A 21,747-nucleotide genomic window follows, 5' to 3' on the forward strand; every position below is an offset into this window, starting at 1 on the left:
TTCCTCCATTTACCTTCCCTTTTATAATCAATTGAATGAATATGAAATATAACTAAATATATTAAATATGGTTATCATAGGCTGAAGGACTAAATTAAGAGGTGAATTGTTAAACTGAAATTATAACACAATTAAGAATTTCTTTACTATATAAAGAATTTAATTTTCAGGAGCAATGGCAAACAGTAAAAACCTGCATTATGGCTATACAAGCATAAATGAGATTATTATATTTATTGGATCAATGGGTTAAGTCTCTGAGATTAGATTTGTTCAACTGTTTTTAAAACAAGAAAGGCATTATTTTAAGTAATTAAATTACATTTATAAGGATACAATTGTAGTGACAAGTGAGGAAATGCATACACAGCAATATTTTTATGCCTTTGTAAATGCATGTGATAAATTACCAAAATCAAATGCTGACAGTCAAGATAAGGTAGAATGGGAAGGATGCTATATTTGCTATATGAATGAAATGAATATGAGACTGATTCATATACATATCAACAAGCTGATATAAAACTTCTTTCCTCCCTCATATATAATTTGCTGATATGCATACATGCACATAATTAGGTTTCTGTGGATTACTATTAGAGCCAAGTAACCGCTGTTACAGGCCAGTGATCCTAACATGGAACAGGAATTTTTTGGGGGGGGGGATGTATTCAACTACTTGATACTAAAACAAAAAGAGGAATAAAATTCTCCATCTTGATATTGAAGAACTGTTGTTCCCATTCACAAGATGGCACAGCACTGAACTATAAATTATTTTGTATTTTTGAACTAAATTCTAACTAAAATTTGTGAAGTCCCTGAGATGTCCTCATAAAAGCTGGGATTCTGTGGAACCCGATTTGAGAAAAACTCTTTTACACAATGCAGAGATGGATGCTATATAGTCTATTATTGGAAATGCATTACAAGAGAGTAAAAATATGCACTCCCAGCAAACCGAGACTTTTTTTTTTAGCCACCTGAAGCAAATATCACCTCAAACACAAGTTTTTAGGAAGATCAGTGTATTAAGCTGTGAGGTAGTAAACTTCTCTCTTATGCAGTCTCTAGTTCAAGATATTATAATGGATAAGGAACCTGAAATTCTGGGAAAGAATGCACTGAAAAAAAAAATAGTGAAAACAACACAGAGAGTTACCAAGATAGCAAGAAGTGCAATGAGAAACAAAAACAAGGTATCCACGAGAAAGTGCATGGGAAATGCAACAGCTGCCAAGAGACATCTATTGTAACATAGGGACTATTCATTCATTCCATATGTAATGAGATGGCAATATGCATATCAATACATGGACCCATCTAATGATTCAGATGAAATTTACATTTTGGAAACTTTCTCTTCACTTCCTGCATTATGTTATCTAGTATTGCTCTTGCACACATTTCTGTATGTTCCTCATAATATATGCCTGATTGTTAAGGTGCATTTGCACTAGGTGTTTACTCAATAAGGCTATGAAAAAAACTAAAGTCACTGTTGGCTTATTGTGGACATACTAGAAAGTGTATGGTCCTTCTTGTGGAAGTGACACATTGCCAATTAACTAGTGATCATCGATATGGATTCTGCCGCTTTTTGGGAAACACTAATTTTACCTACCTTTTGACAAAAGTCATAAAAAAATTTGGAGAAAGTCATGTGGTCACTCTTGATATTTCCAAGGTATTTGATTGTGTCAGGCATACAAAATGTTTGTGTCAGTCTTACAAAATACTATCTTATGATCTTCCTGCTCTTTGTGATCAGACTGCCAGTTTTCTCTCTCTTTGGTAATGCACTGTATGTCGTGGTGGATTGATTGCTTTCTCTTATCCAATTTCTTTACCAATGTTGCGTTCAATGACTTCTCTCTAACCTTAAACATTATCTATAGTTTTGGCTGATGACAGTCCTATCTTCATTCGTAAAACTTTGTAGTACTTAAATGAATCAAGCTTCAAGATCATCCATAAACAATGTCTTAAATACCAATTTCCTCACCATTCTTATGCAGGATGAATTCTAGTGAATTTCAATGATATCAAAACACAGTCTTGTCTACTTTTTCCCAGAAGAAAGACTTTAGTTCCCTCCTTACTTTTTGATAATGTTCCCAACTCCAGTCAAGTTAAATTTTCTCTTCTTGGGGTTGATTTTCACATCTGGCTTATCTTGGCATAAACACATTATCCATAATCTTCTCAGCCTCTAAAAAGCATTTTTTTTTTTTCCAAAACACAATTTCTCTCCTGGTAAATTCCTAACACTTGTAAATCCCAAATCCACAAGGCCGTAGAATAATATTCTCATAGTTGGCATAGTGCACTCAAAATCTCCTTATGAATTCTTGATTGTATACAGAAAAGTGCAACCTGATTAACAGGTGACCTCCCTCTCTCACAGACTCCTTCCAATAATTTTTATCATAGATGTTCTGTATCTGCATGATGTCTTGCTTTCTCTTTTTTACAGGTGCTTTCAATAGTACTACTCCACCAAACTGGCTACTAATAATCCTGTGTTTTTTCTCTAAGAACATGAGCAGATACTGGTGAACATCAATACACAGTTATACTTTTTTTCCAATGAATACACCTCAACTTTACAGAGTCCTTTCTCTCTAACCACATGCACACACAGCACCACTGTGTTATAGGTTTTCCGCCTATTACGTGTAGAGTTAATGTTAAAAAATATATTAATAAGAATAAAACACATATGCACACATATATAGAATTAATTTCTTGATATTATGTTGGAACATCTGCAGAACAATCATCATCATTAAATTTCTGATATGTACCCTCAGAGGGTGTACAGGATAACTATGATAAGTAATGGTGTAACTTTTCATGTAGTACTAATTTCCAACCAACAATTTACCTCCAAATTAATTTGTTATCTGTCAAGACTCCAATGTTATATTTGTCTTTTAAGGCACTTTTTACTATCAATCCATTTATATTTTGGTCTTCCTCTGGATCTTTCCTGCCAACCTCGCAAAGAACACTTGTTTTGCTAATCTTTCCTCTCCCATTCTATTTAAGTAACTATACCACCTGAGATTAGCTCTATTAATACATTTCTGAATTCTAACAATGGTAAGTTCTATCCTTACATCCTCATTTTTAATATGATGCTGTCATTGATGTCATCTGTTGGCTCCACTAAACTTACTCAGAACTCTCAAACAGCTCTCCAGTCTTTGATCGAATGTTTTATTTCTAACCCAACTCTCACATCTGTAAGTTAAAATTGGTTAGAACACTGTCTTGTATACAGCTCAATTTAGTGTTTTGACTAATTTCTTTGTTATTCCATATAAATTTATTCAGCTGTCTTCCTACAATACCAACTTTACTAATTCTGTTGTCTATGTACATATTCACAATTTACCATCTTCACTAAAAATTGTGTTAAATAGTTGAAACGTTTTACTTATTCTATAGGTTCACCGTTCAGGATACAGTTGAAGTTTTCAATATTTCTGCCTATTTTCATTATCTTTATCTTTTTATTGCTGATTTTCATATCAAATAAACAACAGTCATTCAATTTAATCAGGGAATCTTGCAGACTTGTGCTGGATTTATTCAGAAATATAACATCATCTGCATAAAGTAAAGTGCAAAGATTAATATCACCAATTCTGATATCAGATCTAATACCACTTTCCTTCAAAATGTGATCTATATAGATAACAAATAACAGTGGAGATAGTGCACTCTTGTTGCACACCTGATTTAAGATCAAACCATCTTCCTGTGCCTCCTTCAATTCTCACTTCTGACTTACAGCTTAAATAGAGGCTATGTACTGCTCAATATAATGTCCCATTTACACCATATAACTGTAGCGTTTTGAAGAGCTTTCCTTTTGGCACCATGTTATATGCCTTTTTCCAGATCAACAAAACGTAAATACAATTTCTTGTTATATTCCCAAGATTTTCTCAACTATTTGCTTAAAATTAAAATCTGATCCTGATAGCCTTTATTTGGTTTGAATCCAGCTTGTTCTTCACCAAACTTCCCTTCAACACTTGTTCTTAGCCTTTTTCTCAAGTATATGTAAATCTTACCAGGAATACTCAGTAGGGAAATACCTCTCTAATTCTCACCCTCAATTTTATTCCCCTGTTTATAGATGGATATTATGAGAGCTCTGCTCCAATAAACCAGAATTCGACCCTCTGACCAGACTTTCTGAATTATGCAGGTCAAGGTTTCCCAAATTGTGTTCCGTGAAAAATTATCAAAATTAATATTAATATGAGTTTGGAATGGTTTTAAATGCTGCGACTCTAACCAAGATGTTCCATTAAAATTTCAGAAATTTGTGAAGTATTCTGTCGTAGGAAAAATTTGGGAAATGCTGATGTAGGTTATGTAGAACAATCAATTTTATTAATGAAGAGAAGAAGGAATCCAAATATTTTTCTATTATAGCTGATTCTATGCTCAATGCTAGTTGTGTGGAAAAACCGACTTATTTTAAGATTACAGACAGAAAGACCCCAATTTACATAACCATTATGTTAAGTTTGATTTACCCACTCCACCTGTTAATCACACTCTGCTGCTAACATGTTTGCAGTACATATATACAGTAATATAATAATGTTTTCAGTTATTTTTGGTAGTTTCATTCAGAGGATGCACACAAATTATATTTCAATATGTAATTATTAATGTAAAGCAATATAATACAGTATAAATAATATGAGAAAAACCAAACCATGGGTAATTTGGCCATCTGATCTTTCTCAAGAAATTATCAAGAAATGATTGAACAGTGGCTTCTTTCTTTTCTTCATGAATCTCTAGGTAAGCTAAAGCACCATCTATTTGTAGTAAGATATCTATTTTCATTTCTGTCACCTTTTTTCCATCATGAGTCTACTCTACCAGAGTGCACACAAACCAAAACCAAAATTTATATAAGTGTATGAATATAAATACAGTAATAAATAATTAAAAAAAAAAAAAAATTACCAAGCACTACAAGGACTTCTGTCTTGCAGAAGGCCACAAAATAGTGGTCTTCTGCAAAACCGAGTAAAATTTTTATATAGCCTTTTTAGGATAATTTGCACAAGTCTAAACTTATATAAGTAGAGTCGTTAAAATCTGGTAGGGAGATTATGAAACATTTTTTACCTTAATTCCAAGTCACAGTTTTTGGAAAATCTGACAAATATTGTCATATTAAAAAAACTGAGTTTATGAATTTCATATAAAAAAAATTTGTCAAGACCAAAACAGATAATGCAGCAGGCAAACAATGGAGTTTACAGGCAAGAATAAAAATGGAAAGTCCAACAGTAATTTATGCTTCCATTTCTAATAATTCTTTAAACTGTGTTGGAAATACTATGGCTTATCCTGTGATGGAGCAACATTCATTCAACATGTTTTCTTTTTCAGCATCTACTTCTCGCTGGAATTTATTTCGCTAATTCTTTGCAGTAATATAACTTTAAAAAAATTAAGTCATACCAGATAGTCTTCAAAAAGCAATGCCACATTTGCCTTAAAATGTATTAAACATACATTACTCACTATCATAAATAAAGATGAAAACCACTCACATAAGCTGAGGTATGAAACTATGCAAATAGGCAGAAACATTGAACACATCAACTGCATTCTAAATGGAGAGCTTATAGAAACAATAAAATATTTTAGCTATTTAGGCACAGTTTTTAGTGAAAATGGTAAATTAAATCTGGAAACAGACAAAGAATAAGCAAAGCTGGTGTGGTGGGTAGCCAGCGGAGTAAATTTATATGCCATAAGAGAAAAATTAGCAAAAATGCTAAACTAGAAGTATACAAGACAGTGTTCAAACCAGTTTAAGTTATGGATCTAAGAGTTGGATTAGAAATAAAGCATTTAATCAAAGACTAGAGATCACAGATAACTGGATTCTGAGAAAAATTATCGAAGTGAACAGATGGCATCAATGGCAGAATCATATAAAAAATGATGGTATTAGAAAGGAATGTGACATTGTTGGCATTCAAAAATATGTAAGTAAAGCTAATCTAAGATGATATGATCACTTGAACAGAATGGGAGAGGAAAGGTTAGCAAAAGGGGTGTTTGATGCCAAGATGGCAGGAAAGAAACCAAGAGGAAGACCAAGGTCTAGGTGAATTGATTCAGTCAGAAGTGTCTTAGAAGCACGAAATATTAGATATAACAATATTGGAGTGCTGACAAGTAATAGACCAATTTGGAGGAACATTGTGGATAGAAGATTAATACTAATTTAAACTTAATCATGTAATGCTGTCATAATAGCCTGAACACCCTTTGAGGATACATATTAGAAAATTGATGATAAATTGAGGTACAATATATAAATTATGGAAATGTAAAATTGCAATGATTTACTACAAAGAATAAATTCTATAAAGAAAATTATAGTAAAAAAAATAGCAATCAAATGTCTATTAAATTGTTAACTTCTTTAAAGAATTTTATTCTAAAAGTTAAGAAATTATTATACATCAAATGAAAATTATGCTTAGTCCTTAACAGAACTAATCCAAATAAAGAAATGTACAAAATGTTTAAAGATCAAAAAAATTTTCTTGGAGAAACAAAATAAATAAATACAAATATAATTGAAATTATTTATAGAACATTAAAAATATTAATAGCACAACTAGAAAAGAAAAAGGAAAAGTGGAAATCCATTTGAGTTGTATAGGTGTATCATTTATTAAACCATGAGTAAGGAAACAGTCTACTGATATAATTAAGTAACATATATGTGATTACATCAATAACAATATTTTTTCTGACAAGTTAGAACATTTTTTGGCAAAATGACAAGTTAGAACATTTTTGGCATAATAATGAAAGTATTCTACAAATATTCTTTTAACAATATCAATTTCAAATGCCACAGGAAAGCTCATTTAGTGCATTCAAGAGGATTAAAATAATCCCTAAACAACTACAACCCTAAGATTGCTTTTGAAATTTAGTAATATTAAATATCAAAAATTATGAATTTATAATTTAAATGAAATTTGTTTTTCAAAACATCTTAGAAGAAAACAATTTGTTTATTATTATTAATGCCAGACCTCCATGGAGTCAAGAGACTGATGGTGGGAGGTCTGCACTCTCATTTTGTTAATCCGGGAAATTTCTGTACCTGGATTGTTTAAGGTGCTCCACTCCACAATTTGATATTAAAAATATCAAACTGTGACTTAAACCAATTCAGTGTCTACACTCACCAAAGAACCTACCTTTTTTTTTTTTTTTTCCCCACATTTGATATCCGTAGACACCTTATGGTTACTGCTGTACCTCAAATGGTTTTGGCAATGATGTCTTCTGCTAGAATAAGTGGAAGGGCCACAGATTCCTTTTCCACACAAAGTTTGTAGGACAATCACAAACATCCATACCTATGGCGAGATTTGAACCCGCAACCTCTTGGTTGGAGAGCGAACATGCTAATCATTCGACCAACCAGGCCAGCAAGAACCGAACCTCCCTGTCACTCTAAATTAAAGATGCCAAGAAATTATATCCTTGGTTTAATCCTTTATCCAAGCTTAAGCAAAAAATGATCCACGTAAAGTATCTTCATGACTGGGCTACTTAATGAAATATTAATACAGTGGAGCACCTTAAACAATCCCAGGTACAGAAATTTCCCGGAATAACAAAATAAATATGCTATTATTTGCAGATGATCAGGTAATAATATCAGATGAGGAAACAACTTACAAAGAGCAATATATAATTTAAAAATTACAGTAGAATAGTTTGGAATAAAAATATTCATAAATAAAACTAAAACAAATGGCATTTTGTGGACAAACTCCAGTTAGAAGTAAAATAGTTATTAATAATAAAATAATAGAGCAGATAAATACTTTCAGTTATTTTGGATGTGAAATAACATATGAAGGAAAAAAAGAAAAAATTAAAAACGTCAAAATTTTTACAGATCATAGGCCTGATAAAATAGAACACTCAATCTAAATATTGTACAAAAAGGAACACGCTTAAAAATATACAACACTTTAGCAGTGCCCACAATATTATATGGCAGCAAAATTTGAGGAATAAACAAACAAGATAAACAAAGAATAAAAACAGCGAAATGAGATTCACGAGAACTGCAAAATACACATTATTAGACCAAAAAAGGAATGAAGATATTTTAAAAGAACTAAAAATATAATCAACAAAAGAAAAACTAAACAATTATAAACAAAATTGGATAAGAATATGTAAACTGAATGGCCAACACCTGATATCCTAAACAAAAAAAGAGAATATTAGATTGATAATAAGACTGCAACAAACCAATATGGTCTATATCCATAATTAGCAGATATAGACCATTCTTAAGTGCAATACAGAATTTAGTTTGTTTCAAGTCATCTATTAATTTTTTTTTTTTTATTAACACCTATAATACATCTTGAGGATGGTGATTCCAAAAGAAACTGTTATTTGGATCCCAGAAAGTATATAAATTGCCTCTGAATAAAGCTATTTCATGAGTGTATCTACTGGTCAGTCAGCAAGCAGGTAATTAGGTGACTGAGTGGAAATTTTCTATAAGTGCTTCTCCTAAAAATTTACCACAATCCTTGTCAAAACTTGTATACTGATTATACCGGTAAACTAATAAAAAGAAATGGAATGGTCGCAGCTGTCCTTTTTACATCGAATTAGATAAACACAAATGCTCATGGTGAGATTTCAATTCACAATCTGTTGGTTAGACAGTAGGTATGCTATCCACTTGGTAAACCATATCAGTAATAAACATATAATTAAGTATAGTTCCTGACAGCCATAATATCACTACTGGCAATCATTTTAAAGTGGTTCAAATATTCCTTAAATTAAATTTGGATTTACTGTTATCCTCTCCCACTGTTCCTTTCTTACTCATTTTACAAATATCTATATATTCTAATGAAAAGTGCAGTCTATAAGCTCATGATTAACTCGATTTCATTGTATTTTTATATTTTATGCATCTCCATAGCACAACTTGAAGAACAATGAAACATTGCACCTTTCGACCACCAATCGAACCACCCAAGTCTTTTCAAGAAGACTTTGGTGGTTCGATTCTCATCCTGATGAGAGGAATCTTTATATGGACAATTGAAGGCGAGTTAGCCGATCTCATATGGAGGAAGCAGGGTTTTTTCGCCAGAAACTTTGGTTTTTCAGCAGGCAAAATCAGCTAAGCTAATTGCATGTGATTGCAGGCAAGGCAGCAATCACATGCAATTTACAGAGAAAATATACTGTTGTTGTTATTGGTGGTGGTGGTAATGATGGTGTTGATAGTAATGTTATTATGTGATAAGTGGAGAATTAAGTAGCAGGGAAAATGGAGAGATGCCTGTAGTGAAAGAGAGTGAAGTGCCCTCCTGCGATGAGTCCTTGGAGGCATCATGTAATAATAATATTTATTTGCCCACTAATGATGATATTTTATACACAAGAACACCCAATTACTAAGTTTTACTTCCATCAGATTTGGGAACTGCACTTGTGTTTATAAAGAGCATTATAAACAGTCGTGCTGAATTATGCTAAATAAGGTCAGGTTTTAAATTTATTTTTGTATGTATGTTCGGTGTGATAATATTAAATATAGGAATATTATCATTAAAGCGAGCAATTATGGTTTGAAACATGGATTAATAATTAAAGTTAACATAATTATGACGAAAAGCCCTTAATCACACTTGCAATCAATCAGATTTTAATGGTTCATTATGTTTTATTCTGTGTTTGTTTATCCTTCATTATCAAATTAATAGTCAACTTAATAGCCATTCTCTGCAGTGGAATAATTTCCTATTCTTTCTGAATGCAAAATGTTAATCATCATCAGGTGCTCATGGAATGACTCATTGGAAGATCCCACTGTCACCCACATAGCTCATCATCATACTGGGTCTTAAATGCATTCACCATTTCCACAGTAACCGCTCTCAAGCAATGCACTCCAATCATTCACCATTCTTTATGCTTTATGCACAAAACCTACTCCTCACCCCCACCCCCCCTCACTAAATATACAGCATTCCAAGGATGGCTTCTTGTTCTCTCCAATCTTTCCATTCTATGAAACCCTCATGCCCATTAATCTAATAATAATCCCTTACCAACTTATGTTATAATTATATTCCTCCTCCTATCCACTAAACTTGCAAATTGCATTTCTTCTATCTTTCTTCATACTCAACATTCCAGAGAACAGAAATAATCTTGGTTAATCGTCTCTGGACCCTTTCCAACATCTTTTCATTCTTTTGAATACTAGGTAACCACATCTGTGCACAGTAATCTATGTTGCAGCCTGATCAAGCCCTTATACAATGGAACTATAATCTCTTTACTTCTACATGCGAGTGTCCTCAACATCACTGCCATAATCTGTTATGCTGTCTGCACAATTATAGCAATGTATTCCCTGAATTTCAGGTTCTCATACACAACTCCCAGATCCCTTATCTTCTCTGCCTCCTCTATATCCTCAGCAATTGTTGTAATTCTTAGTATAAACATGTGAGAGGTGTCAGAATAGTAAATATCACTTAAATATACAGTTAAATTATGCATGGCATACAATATTTTTCACACGTGTTTTGAACATTCATAGTATAATATATTTGAAGCATGAATTCCTAAACTTGTGTGAACACCTTTCTTTTGTGAATTAATTGTAAATTGTCAGTAAGAAAATATGTAATCTAATTTAATGGTATAAATGACAACATGAAATAAACTCATTTTGTTCACGAGCAATTTTTAGTTTCCCTTGTTTAATCAGTTATAGAGTATTCGTTGTAACATTTTTTCAACTATTGTGAACACTCATTAAAGCTCATTATAACTGCATATTAGATAATTAAGTTTATCATAATTTAAATCATAAAAAAAAGACTTTAATATTGCATTTGAACCAAGCTGAAAATTAGAACAAGAACAGACAAAGAAGCTCTGGAGAGGACACAAAAAAGAGCAACAAAGATGATATTGGAAATATGCACTGGAGATTATAAGAACAGACAAAGTATATGGACTTTTTTAATCCTGTTTACCAGTGTCTACAGTCTACTGGTAAAAAAAATTAAAAGGGAAAATATAATAGAAACCTATTAACTTCTGAAAGAATGTTATAGGGTATTGGCTGATGAATTTTTCATTATATGGAAGGCGGGGAGAGGATAAGGGGCATCTAGGAAGTTAAATATGCAGTTAAGAAAGAAGAGAGATTTTTCTCTCACACAGCAGTGAATGAGTGGAACAGTTAGCCTGTTGAAGTGGTGAATGCATCTAGTACAGTGTTTCCCAACGTTTTTTGGATCATGTCCCACCTCAATGCCTCAAAGATTATGATGCCCCCTCTGTAGCATAATAGTAAACCAAGTTCAGAAAAAGTATAATATAAATATGTGCTGTAAATAAAAAAGGAACATAGGTAAAACTGTTTTTAATTTTACTTCCTTCATTGAATATAAATTTTATATTACATTTTGTATATTATTAAACATAAATCGAACTGAATTCAAGTAAAATAAAATCCAAATTAATGCGATCCTTGAGCTTGATGTCTGCTACAAAGAATTTTTATTTGAAGTACTAATTTAGTCATTTTCAATCTCAAATCCCCATGGTTTGTGATATCCAAATGATTTCTTTTTTTTCAGTAGCAGGTCATTTACAGCATTAAAGCCATTCAACTAAATATGATGATGGGAAGGGCAACAGTATTTTTTTTTTTTTTTGCAAAACTAGTTGAATTTCGGTATTTCATTTCTGTTTCATCAGAAAGCCTTGGGATTGTTCTTTTTATGCTAAATAAAGTTCTAATAGACTCATCATTTTGCTTTTCTGAGAGTTCTTCTTGATACTGTATTTATGTTGACTGCTGTACTAGTGTTGTCAGCTTTTTTCTTAGAAAGTCAGGGTTGCAACATCGACAATTTATCGCCAATAATGGCGAGTTTTTTGAGTATATCGGTGATGAGGTGACAAACGCAACGTCATTTTCTAATTGTCCCCCAAAATATTCAAACTGCCCCACATTGAGAAACACTGATCTAGTATGAACGAGGTATAATAGCTGATGGGTGATGTATGGAGTCCCACAACAAGTCCTTGACTTCCTGAAGGTATCTCTGATGATGATAAGAATATAGAATCAAAAGACTCATTGCAGAAGTCCTCTATCAAATAATGTCTCATACAATTGTTCCTTACTCACACTCAATGACTTCTTACTTTCCTTATAGAACTTTCAGGATGGACTTTTCTGCTCACATCGCTCTGCTCTATGAAGAATCTCTTCTACCTTAATCTTCTATAATTCTCTCATCTACTTATGTTTCAATCATATTACCACACTACTATCCATGCTTTGAAAATGACATTCCATCAATTGTTCTCAGATCAAAAACATTTATAAGGTACTGTCTAGATACTTCAGTCACTTTTCTCTGGATCCTTTCCAAACTCTCATCTCAAAAATCAATTGATCAAAAGTGAGCAGAGTGGTGTGTGTGTGTGTGTGTGTGTGTATACACACACTTGTACAGCAGATTATAACCTCTATTTCCATGTGTCTCACTGCTATAATCAGTAATTCTCATTGAAAGGCTTAGACACTGGTTATGCATTTTTTACTAAATAATTTAAGTAAATTACAATGTCAACTGGGATATACATTAAAATAAATTTTAATATACTTCAATATTTCGGCAACGTCACGTTGCCATTTTCAAGAAACTTAAAAACAAGACACGTGCACACAGGCACAACAAACAGTAAGTGAGGAAGAAGCAGGAAGCTATTATTTCTCCTAAAGTCCTGATGGTGCCCCCTAGCAGGCAATGTTGGTATTCTTGGGCGATTGGGCTGAAGGTCTTCTGATGTAGGTTTCCCAAATTTGAGGCAGTCTCATACAGCCAAATTTGTTGAGGTTTGGATTGTTTCTTAGGGCTGAAGCTGATTCCATGAAAAGCGTTTCATATTTGTATTTACTACGGTGTATTATCGTGGCTTTCTTCCACCATATTCTATGGCAAGTATCCAACGCATGCTCAGCAAGACCAGAGTGGCTGTATTGGTGAAACCGGATGTAGTCCTTGTGTTCTGAAATTCTGATATTTGCTGTCCTGCCTGTTTGGCCAAAATAGGACAGCTTACAGCTGCAAGGGACCTGGTATACACCAGGTAGGTCTAGGGGGGGGGGTCTTTAGTAGAGCGGATAAGGGATGCCAATTTTTTATATGGTCTGTAACAAGAAGTTAAGTCATGTTTTTTTAGGATTTTTGTAATTTTTTCCGAGGTGCCTCGGATATAGGGTATGGTGATGGATTTAGAGTAATCCTTGTTGTGTGTGTGTGTGGGGGGGTTTACTGGTTCCAATATTTTTTGGATTTTTTTTTTTTGGGGGGGGGGTTTGCCATTGGCTGAGAAAGTGTTGAGAATGTGGTTTAGTTCTGTGGTTAGGGCATTGTCATTTGAACATATAAATTTAGCCCTGTTGTGTAGTGTCTTAATGACTCCATATTGTTGCGAGGAGGGGTGGTGGGATTGTTGGTGAATGTATCTGCACGTATGGGTGGGTTTTCTATAGACTGAGAAAACCAAGGTTCCATCAGGCTGGCGGGTGACTAGTGTGTCTAAGAAAGGAAGGCAGAAGGCAGTTGTTTTTTTCTTTTTCCAGGTTAATTTGATTCTGGGGTGTTGGTTGTTTAAACGTTAGGAAGGAGAGGAGTGAATCGGAGCCATATGGCCAAATAGCGAACACATCATCACCATAGCGAAGCCAAATGGTTAGTTTTTGTGGGGCAGAGTTTAAGGCTTTCTCTTCAAAAGTCTCCATATAAAAGTTGGCCAAGGGTGGGGAGAGTGGAGAACCCATGGCTGTCCCTTCTATTTGTTTGTAGAATTTTCTACAACAAGGATTACTCTAAATCCATCAACATACCCTATATCCGAGGCACCTCAGAAAAAATTACAAAAATCATAAAAAAACATGACTTTACTTCTTGTTACAGACCATATAAAAAATTGGCATCCCTTATCTGCTCTACTCAAGACCAACCCCCCCCCCCCCCCGAGACCTACCTGGTGTATACCAGGTCTCTTGCAGCTGTAAGCTGTCCTATTTTGGCCAAACAGGCAGGACAGCAAATATCAGAATTTCAGAACACAAGGACTACATCCGGTTTCACCAATACAGCCACTCTGGTCTTGCTGAGCATGCGTTGGATACTTGCCATAGAATATGGTGGAAGAAAGCCACGATAATACACCATAGTAAATACAAATATGAAAGGCTTTTCATGGAATCAGCTTCAGCCCTAAGAAACAATCCAAACCTCAACAAATTTGGCTGCATGAGACTGCCTCAAATTTGGGAAACCTATATCAGAAGACCTTCAGCCCAATCGCCCAAGAATACCAACATTGTCTGCTAGGGGGCACCATCAGGACTTTAGGAGAAATAATAGCCGAAATATTGAAGTATATTAAAATTTATTTTAATGTATATCCTAGTTGACGTTGTAATTTCCTTAAATTATTTAGTAAAAAATATAATCTGTTAAGTTATTCTTACAGATCTTGCAATGTGACCCTAAAAATTCAATTACTTGTCTACCATGACCTCCTTTAATACATCAATGACAACTAAATATATAGCATTCCATCCCCACACTCAAAGCTTCTCAACATTTACTGGAATGGTCCCTTGTTATATCATATGAAAAAATCCTCCCCCCTCCCGAAGTCAATCTTGTAACCACTCAACAGTTTAAATGTTTCACTCATATCACCTCTTCATAACTTATGTTGCCTTGATCATATATGATTCTTTTTAGTTGAGTACTTTTTCCTCCATTTCCAGGTTGTTGTTTTTTAAGTATCCCCCAAAACATTCTTTTACATTTTTTTACATATTTTTCAATATGATATTCATTTTAATGAATAATAACCCACTTAATGGGTTATCATGTCAGCTGACTTCTGGCACACAGCACTACATAACTGAACTTTCAGTTAAACAAATGCCCTCAATTATGTGACCAACAAATTGCCTTTCCACCATGATTAGATAAATGAAGAATTACTGTACTTACAATTATTATTAGCTTTACCTTCGTCTTCAAATTCCCACAAGGCATTTTTATATGCCTGGTATTCACTTCTTATTCTGTTGTTGTTGTTGTTTAGTTATTCATATAGAACCAGCTTTTCCTTTACTTCAGAGCAGCTGATTTAAAGGGAAAGCTGAATATAACATCTTATAGTTATTTTACAGAATCTCACCTGTTTCATTCTTTTTTTTCTGTAGCCCCAATTACATCAAAATACTGCTATAATTCTTCAGCATGATCTATTTTCTTTCTACTGATACTTTTTTACATTAATGGATCCTCAATTTCTGAAGGGAGTTTTTTTTTTCAGCAGCCAAGTTTTCACTGTTTGTACTGGTTCCCCAACAAAAATGGGAGGATTGAACTTGTTTAACTGGACAATGCTCCAGTCAGCATGACATTTCATTACACTGATCAAAAGTGAGTAGATCAGTGTGTGTGTGTGTATATAGATATACCATCATTTTATAAGTGGTTTAAGTCATTATAGAATACATTTTGGTCATCTAATCTCCATTGAAAGCCCACACATTCATGTAGTGTCCTGGTGGATATCTACTAATGCAGTATACAACAATATCTACTAATGCAGTATATGACAAATTAATAAATTTATTAGAAATTTATTAATGAATAAATAATTTATTTTTCAGATAACTATCTCTTAAATGACAAACTGACAGAACTGTTCTTAAGTTAGGATAGAAAGGTCTTGTGAGATTCTTTGAATAATACTGCAAATTTAAAGGAACTATGATGAAGAAATGTCATTTTCCCAGCCTCTAACATGAACACCAGCATTAAACTATTGTGAAGTATTCTATGTTCTGAAAATGGATGCAAAATGTTCTTTACTTCTCACTTCAGCAGATCAACAAGTTTGAACACAGTAAATAGTAATTAGAGGAGCTTATATATAATTCTGAGAATACTATGAAAAAACCATGAAAGTATTTTGTCTTTGGAGGAATGTCAGATAGAAGCGAGTTTAATAGAGAAAAGAAATTGAAAAAATTGAATATCTGAAGGATACTAGCAATTTTTTTTTCAGTTGCGATTTAACACAATTTGATAATTAATATATATATATATACATACACACATACATACTATTCAATTTCTTTTTTGAGAAGTTTGCTGACTCATATTTACCTGATATTTTATTAATGGCAGATGACAAAACCATAAGTTTGATTTGTGCACTAACTGTGAAGAATGTAAAGATTAGCCGCCACCAACCCCTACTTAACAAGACCAACTACTGTATTAAAATAACAAGAAAATTAAACTTCACTATATTTTCTTTAAGTCTGCAAGATTATTCAAAAAATCGTATCAGTTTTTCTATACAAACCCATGACAAAACCATAAGTGTGATTTGTGCACTAACTGTGAAGAATGTAAAGATTAGCTGCCACCAACCCCTACTTAACAAGACCAACTACTGTATTAAAATAACAAGAAAATTAAACTTCACTATATTTTCTTTAAGTCTGCAAGATTATTCAAAAAATCGTATCAGTTTTTCTATACAAACCCAACCTGGACAAGAATGACTACATCCATTTCTCACATTTAGAAGATAGTTATCTGAAAAATGAACATGTTCTAAATGGATATTCATTATTACAAATTGAATAATTATTTCATATATATGTCCAAAATGAGAGGAGATATATTTTTATTTATTTTATTTTTAAAAGAGAATCCTTTACATCACCAGCATAATTATACACTTGACTTGATTGTTTTTGAACAGCTTCTACAGATGGTGTTTTATCAATAAAATTATTATAATAAAGTTAATAGGCACATCATAAGCATGCTTATAGCTGATGAACTTTTCTGTTGCCAAAATTATGATACTGCTACAGCTAAGTGTTTACAAACTTTTAATGTCATCCCTTCTATATCCATATGGGGGGGGGGTATCTAACTATCATGGTATCACACACTCATCTTGAAATGTCTTATATCTGTTATTAAGCCTATTCTTGTTATACCTTTCCTTTGATGCTGCATGAAGTAACCCTCACTGACATTCATTTTACTCATTTCATAAAGCATTCTCCATTCAAAGAACCAACTAGTTGTGCCTTCATTTCCTATGTTGTGTGCGTTGTTAAAGAAAGATTTTAAATCAAGTAGTGAGCTAGCTTTATATTCAAGAACACTGTCTACCATGGTTCATATTTGTTATCTTAATTTTAAAATAAAATCTTGAACATCAAACAAAATTTCAGATAACTGTTCATTACTTTAAATACAATGGCTAATACTTTCAATGTTTTCATTTATGGAACTATTAATAAATATCTGCTATTTGGGGTAACTAATCAGAACTTGTAGGAAACCACATGATAATAATTACTGCCTTTATTACTTTTTTTCTTATCCAATATTTATGTACAATTTAGAAATAAGTCATATAAAAATATTTTTTTAATTGTCTATAAATGGTCTGATGTTTATTATAAGGTAAGCTCTAAAAATTTGGCTATCAGTTTGTCTGTAAGTCACTAAATATTCATAATCACTGTGGGATTCAAACCAGTAACTTTCAATGGTAAACAAATACCTTGACCAATTTTCCTAATACTCAGATAACAATCACACTTACTAGGAATCTTATCATGAATCAATCATTTCAAAATCCTAATGTCACTTATGCTTATAACCTTTTTTTCTTTTCCCCCAAGAGACATGCATTCAAATTAAAGGTAATAAAAATGATAACAAATAAACAGAATAAAAAAATAATAGTCTGTAAACAGAAATATGCATGATCTATTATTAAACAAGAGCAATGATCTATTTTGTGTGTGTGTGTGTGTGTGTGAAATTATTAGTGTGGTGCAAGTATGCCTACTTCTGAATGCTAACAAAACTCTAATAAGTAAGGATAATAACCCTTTCCATGGTTGATTACATAATTGCTGTCCTACAACAATGAACATGCTCAATGTGTAGTTAACATGGGTTAACTTAAGCAATGATATGAAAATCTATTTTCATATCATTGCTTAAGCATTTTTTTTTTTTTTTAAAAATGGAGAACCCACCAGAGGTTGGTCAACCTGTAGGACCGTGGATATCTGTGTGTGACCTTTATAATTATAGTTTAATATATTACAACTTGGAAAAAACTAATGCTGATAATGAATGGACACTCTCATGAAAAAAAAAAAAAAAGGGCAATTCACATATATTCCTTCAAAAGCTAAAAAGGTCATTCCAACACACAATATTCAGTGAGGTGTACCATATACGTAATGTGCAACTGACTTCAAACGCGATTACAATGATAAATTTGCTGACATATAACTTTCACTTACCATAGTGGAAATTTCCTACATCAGGATCCCAAAAATATACCACGCTTTTTTTTGTCATGCTGCATGTGGAACTGTGACAATGCAATTAAGAAACAACTCCGTTTAGATGTTTCAACATCATTTATAATACACAGCTTCAGTTCGAAATTAAAAGTAAAAAATTACAGTGATTAAAAAATAGGGTGCGTGAAAATGCCACCCAAAAAACGTCTTAAAAGTCACACAATAGGAATATGCTCAATTCAGAAATTTCGCAAACTAGGAATTTTTTAAATCGAATATGGAAACTGCGAAATTACAGAACTCTGCTATATTATACATTTCTGAACTGTAATTCATTAATCCCGAAAATAAGTTTGATCCACACGATTAAAACTGTAATGAAACTATGTATCTTAAGTGATTTTTTTATTTGATTTCAAAGAGTAGATGACTAAGCGAAAACTCTTAACTTCCATTCCATGGTTAGCAGAACATGTTAATTCCTGCTTATTATTCTCCCTAAAGACGGGAAAAAACGATGCAACAACCTGAATTCTCATTTTCATTAGCCAAGTACGCAAAAACCCTCACACCACACTTGTTTGATCCATACACAGTAGATAAACATATAGAAATGAAGCCTAACATCAGCCCATCAGCAATGGGGAATGGTCACCAGCTATTATTTTCAATTTGCTATTGCTTGGCAGTTCCTAATTCTAAGGTTGGTGTCTAGATCGTGGCAATTAATGGGAAAAAAATTGTCTTTCACTAGAACATGAATATACCATTCGTTTTTTAATATTCACTAGAACATAAAAATAATAATGCTATTCTTATAATGGAGTTTCTTTATTGTAATAGCGAAACTGAAGTACTAATGAAAAATTTCTCTTTCTTGTCTTTTATAAGAATCATCTATTATGTTAGATTTTCTCCAGTTTGAGATCACAGTCTTCACTTATGAAAAACGTATTTCCAGTGCTTCATGGATACTAGTTATCACTTTTTATTCAAAATTATTGAAGAGCTGGACATAGAATTATGCATTTTTGGGGGGGGGGATAAAATGGCCTTCTTTATTCCACAAAACAGGGGTTAAAAAAAAGGGTTTTCTTCTCATGATCTGAGTTTCTCAGAACGCCGTTTACACACGAAAAAAAAAAAGCTACTATAACGGTTGCTTGCCTCCTACAAGCATTTGAGCACATGTTTCTCCAAGGGCAGATCTAGCGACATCCTCGCAACTTCTTCTGTGAAGGTTTAAGGAATAGATAACGTGCAAAGGATGGGAAGTGTGTTTGATGGTACCAAACTCTAAGAACCTGCTTATGTACTACAACAAGGTGATAAATGCACGGGATAAGGAGGATACAATACAGTGGTGTTATTATTAGACCTCAACTTAGTCTCCAAACGGTAGATAGGGCTAAAATGGCCTCGCCTACTCCCTATAAGGGAATAAAAGGCGTTAGCTGGTTTTTTTAGACCTCCGTGGAGTCAAGAACTCATCGACGAATGCCATACATCACCCACACCACATGTCATATCTTTTTTTAAACACGTTCACACTAGATGCACTTACTGTTTCAATAGGAAAACTGTTCCTCTAACTTACAGTTATATGATAAAAATATTTACATCTTACTCTTTCTTAAATGCAAGCAAACTTAACTTTCACGGATGCTCCCTTATATTGTCCCCACCTTCAATATATAAAAAAAAACATCTACTAACAATGTCCTATAACGCTCTCTCAAAGGTTTATGGACCTCAATCATAAACCCCACTTTCTTCCATCTATCAGACCCTGCAATCTACATACTCTCAGTCTATCCTGTTTTGGCTTTCTACAGCTTATTTATCCATTTGGAACCAAGGAGACCAAATCTGTGCACATCAGTCCATGATCGGTTTTATCAAGCGCTTGAAAAGAGCCTAAATGACCTCCATATCCTTATATGTCGATGTTCGTTTCAACATCGCAATTATCCTCTCAGTTGTATTTGCAATTTTTGTATTTTTATTATGTGACCTTTGAATTTCACTCTTTTATCGAACATAACTTAAAGATCTCTAATCTCGTCAACTGCTCTAAGCTTCATCCCACCAATATAATATGCTGTTGGATATCATACCAATCCCAAGTACACTTACTAACACTGACTAACTTCAGCAAAAAACTGACAATCTCCCATCAGCCCCATTGCAATACTATTAAAGCACAGCTTAAACAACAATTGTCCAAGGATATCCGTATGGAACACCACTGGTCACAATAAACCTGGCAGATTCATAGCTGTTTGATATTCATGCTTTACTTGACTTTTTCGAAGGCCTTGGGTAGATTCCACACAACAAGCCTGTAAATCATTTGAAATGACTGGAATTGGATAAGAGAGACTGAACAGTTAATTGTATGGCAGGTAGACAGCAGGTATTAAATAGGTGACTTGTATCCAGTGGCGTAGAGGCCTGTGTAGCTCAGTGGAAGTGACGTTTGCGTCCTCTATGCTTGGTCGCTTAAAGTCAGACTTAAGTTCAAGTCTAGTTGCCGACTGGAGGAACTTTTTCTAAGCCTTTTTTCGACCGATTCCCGAGTTAGTCGATCTCTAGCACGGACAAGCGGGTTTTTCCTCTCGGAAACTCGGGTTTTTTTATCCCATAAACTCAAGAAAATCAACCGTGGTACCTACATTATTTCAGACAGTAACATATCTTGTTAGGGTTAAGTACCTAGAGATGGCAGTACTTGTTTCCAGCCTCTTCATCGGTGGCTACTATAATTTGTTATAGATATGGGCCAGCAATCTCTGATTGGATGCCGGTGGAGATTGAACTGCCCACTCAGTCTCCAAAAGCTAGATAGGGTTAAAAGGCTTCACCTACTCCCTATAAGGGAATGAAAGGCGTTAGCTGATAGCTGATCCAGTGGCGTAGCTAGAGCTTTTGCTTCCCCTCTCAACACACGAAAAATATTACAAAAAGTCAAAACGACGTATAGGGAAATAAATTAAAATACTATGTTTATTTTTGAAGTAAAACTTTAACTTCAACATTCTAAAATGTTATTTTTCTTGCTTTTCTGTTAGCAAAATCGTCGATGACAATGACGAAGTCTATTTCATAGTAACCTAAGTAATTCTTACTTAATCTATTTTATTTAGAAAAACTCCTCTCACAACTAGCAACACTTAGAGCAATTGTGAGGAAAATTCTTAGTAGTATTACAATATTTGGAACTGAGTTCT

General features: G+C 33.4%; 1 protein-coding gene across 1 annotated transcript in view; it reads right to left on the minus strand.

The window, feature by feature from the left end:
• Nucleotides 1-18,572, minus strand: part of HDAC3 (histone deacetylase 3) — a 134,910-nt gene extending 116,338 nt beyond the window's left edge. Inside the window, exon 1 of the mRNA XM_090405260.1 lies at nucleotides 18,515-18,572. Coding sequence (XP_090261386.1) covers nucleotides 18,515-18,572 — 58 coding nt within the window. The remainder of the gene's footprint in view (nucleotides 1-18,514) is intronic.
• Between the last annotated feature and the right edge of the window lie 3,175 nt (nucleotides 18,573-21,747).

This window comes from Typopeltis vanoorti, chromosome 15 (assembly GCF_054136105.1).
Source record: "Typopeltis vanoorti isolate ZY-2024b chromosome 15, IOZ_Tvanoo_1.0, whole genome shotgun sequence".
In the NCBI taxonomy this organism is placed as follows: Eukaryota; Metazoa; Arthropoda; class Arachnida; order Uropygi; family Thelyphonidae; genus Typopeltis; species Typopeltis vanoorti.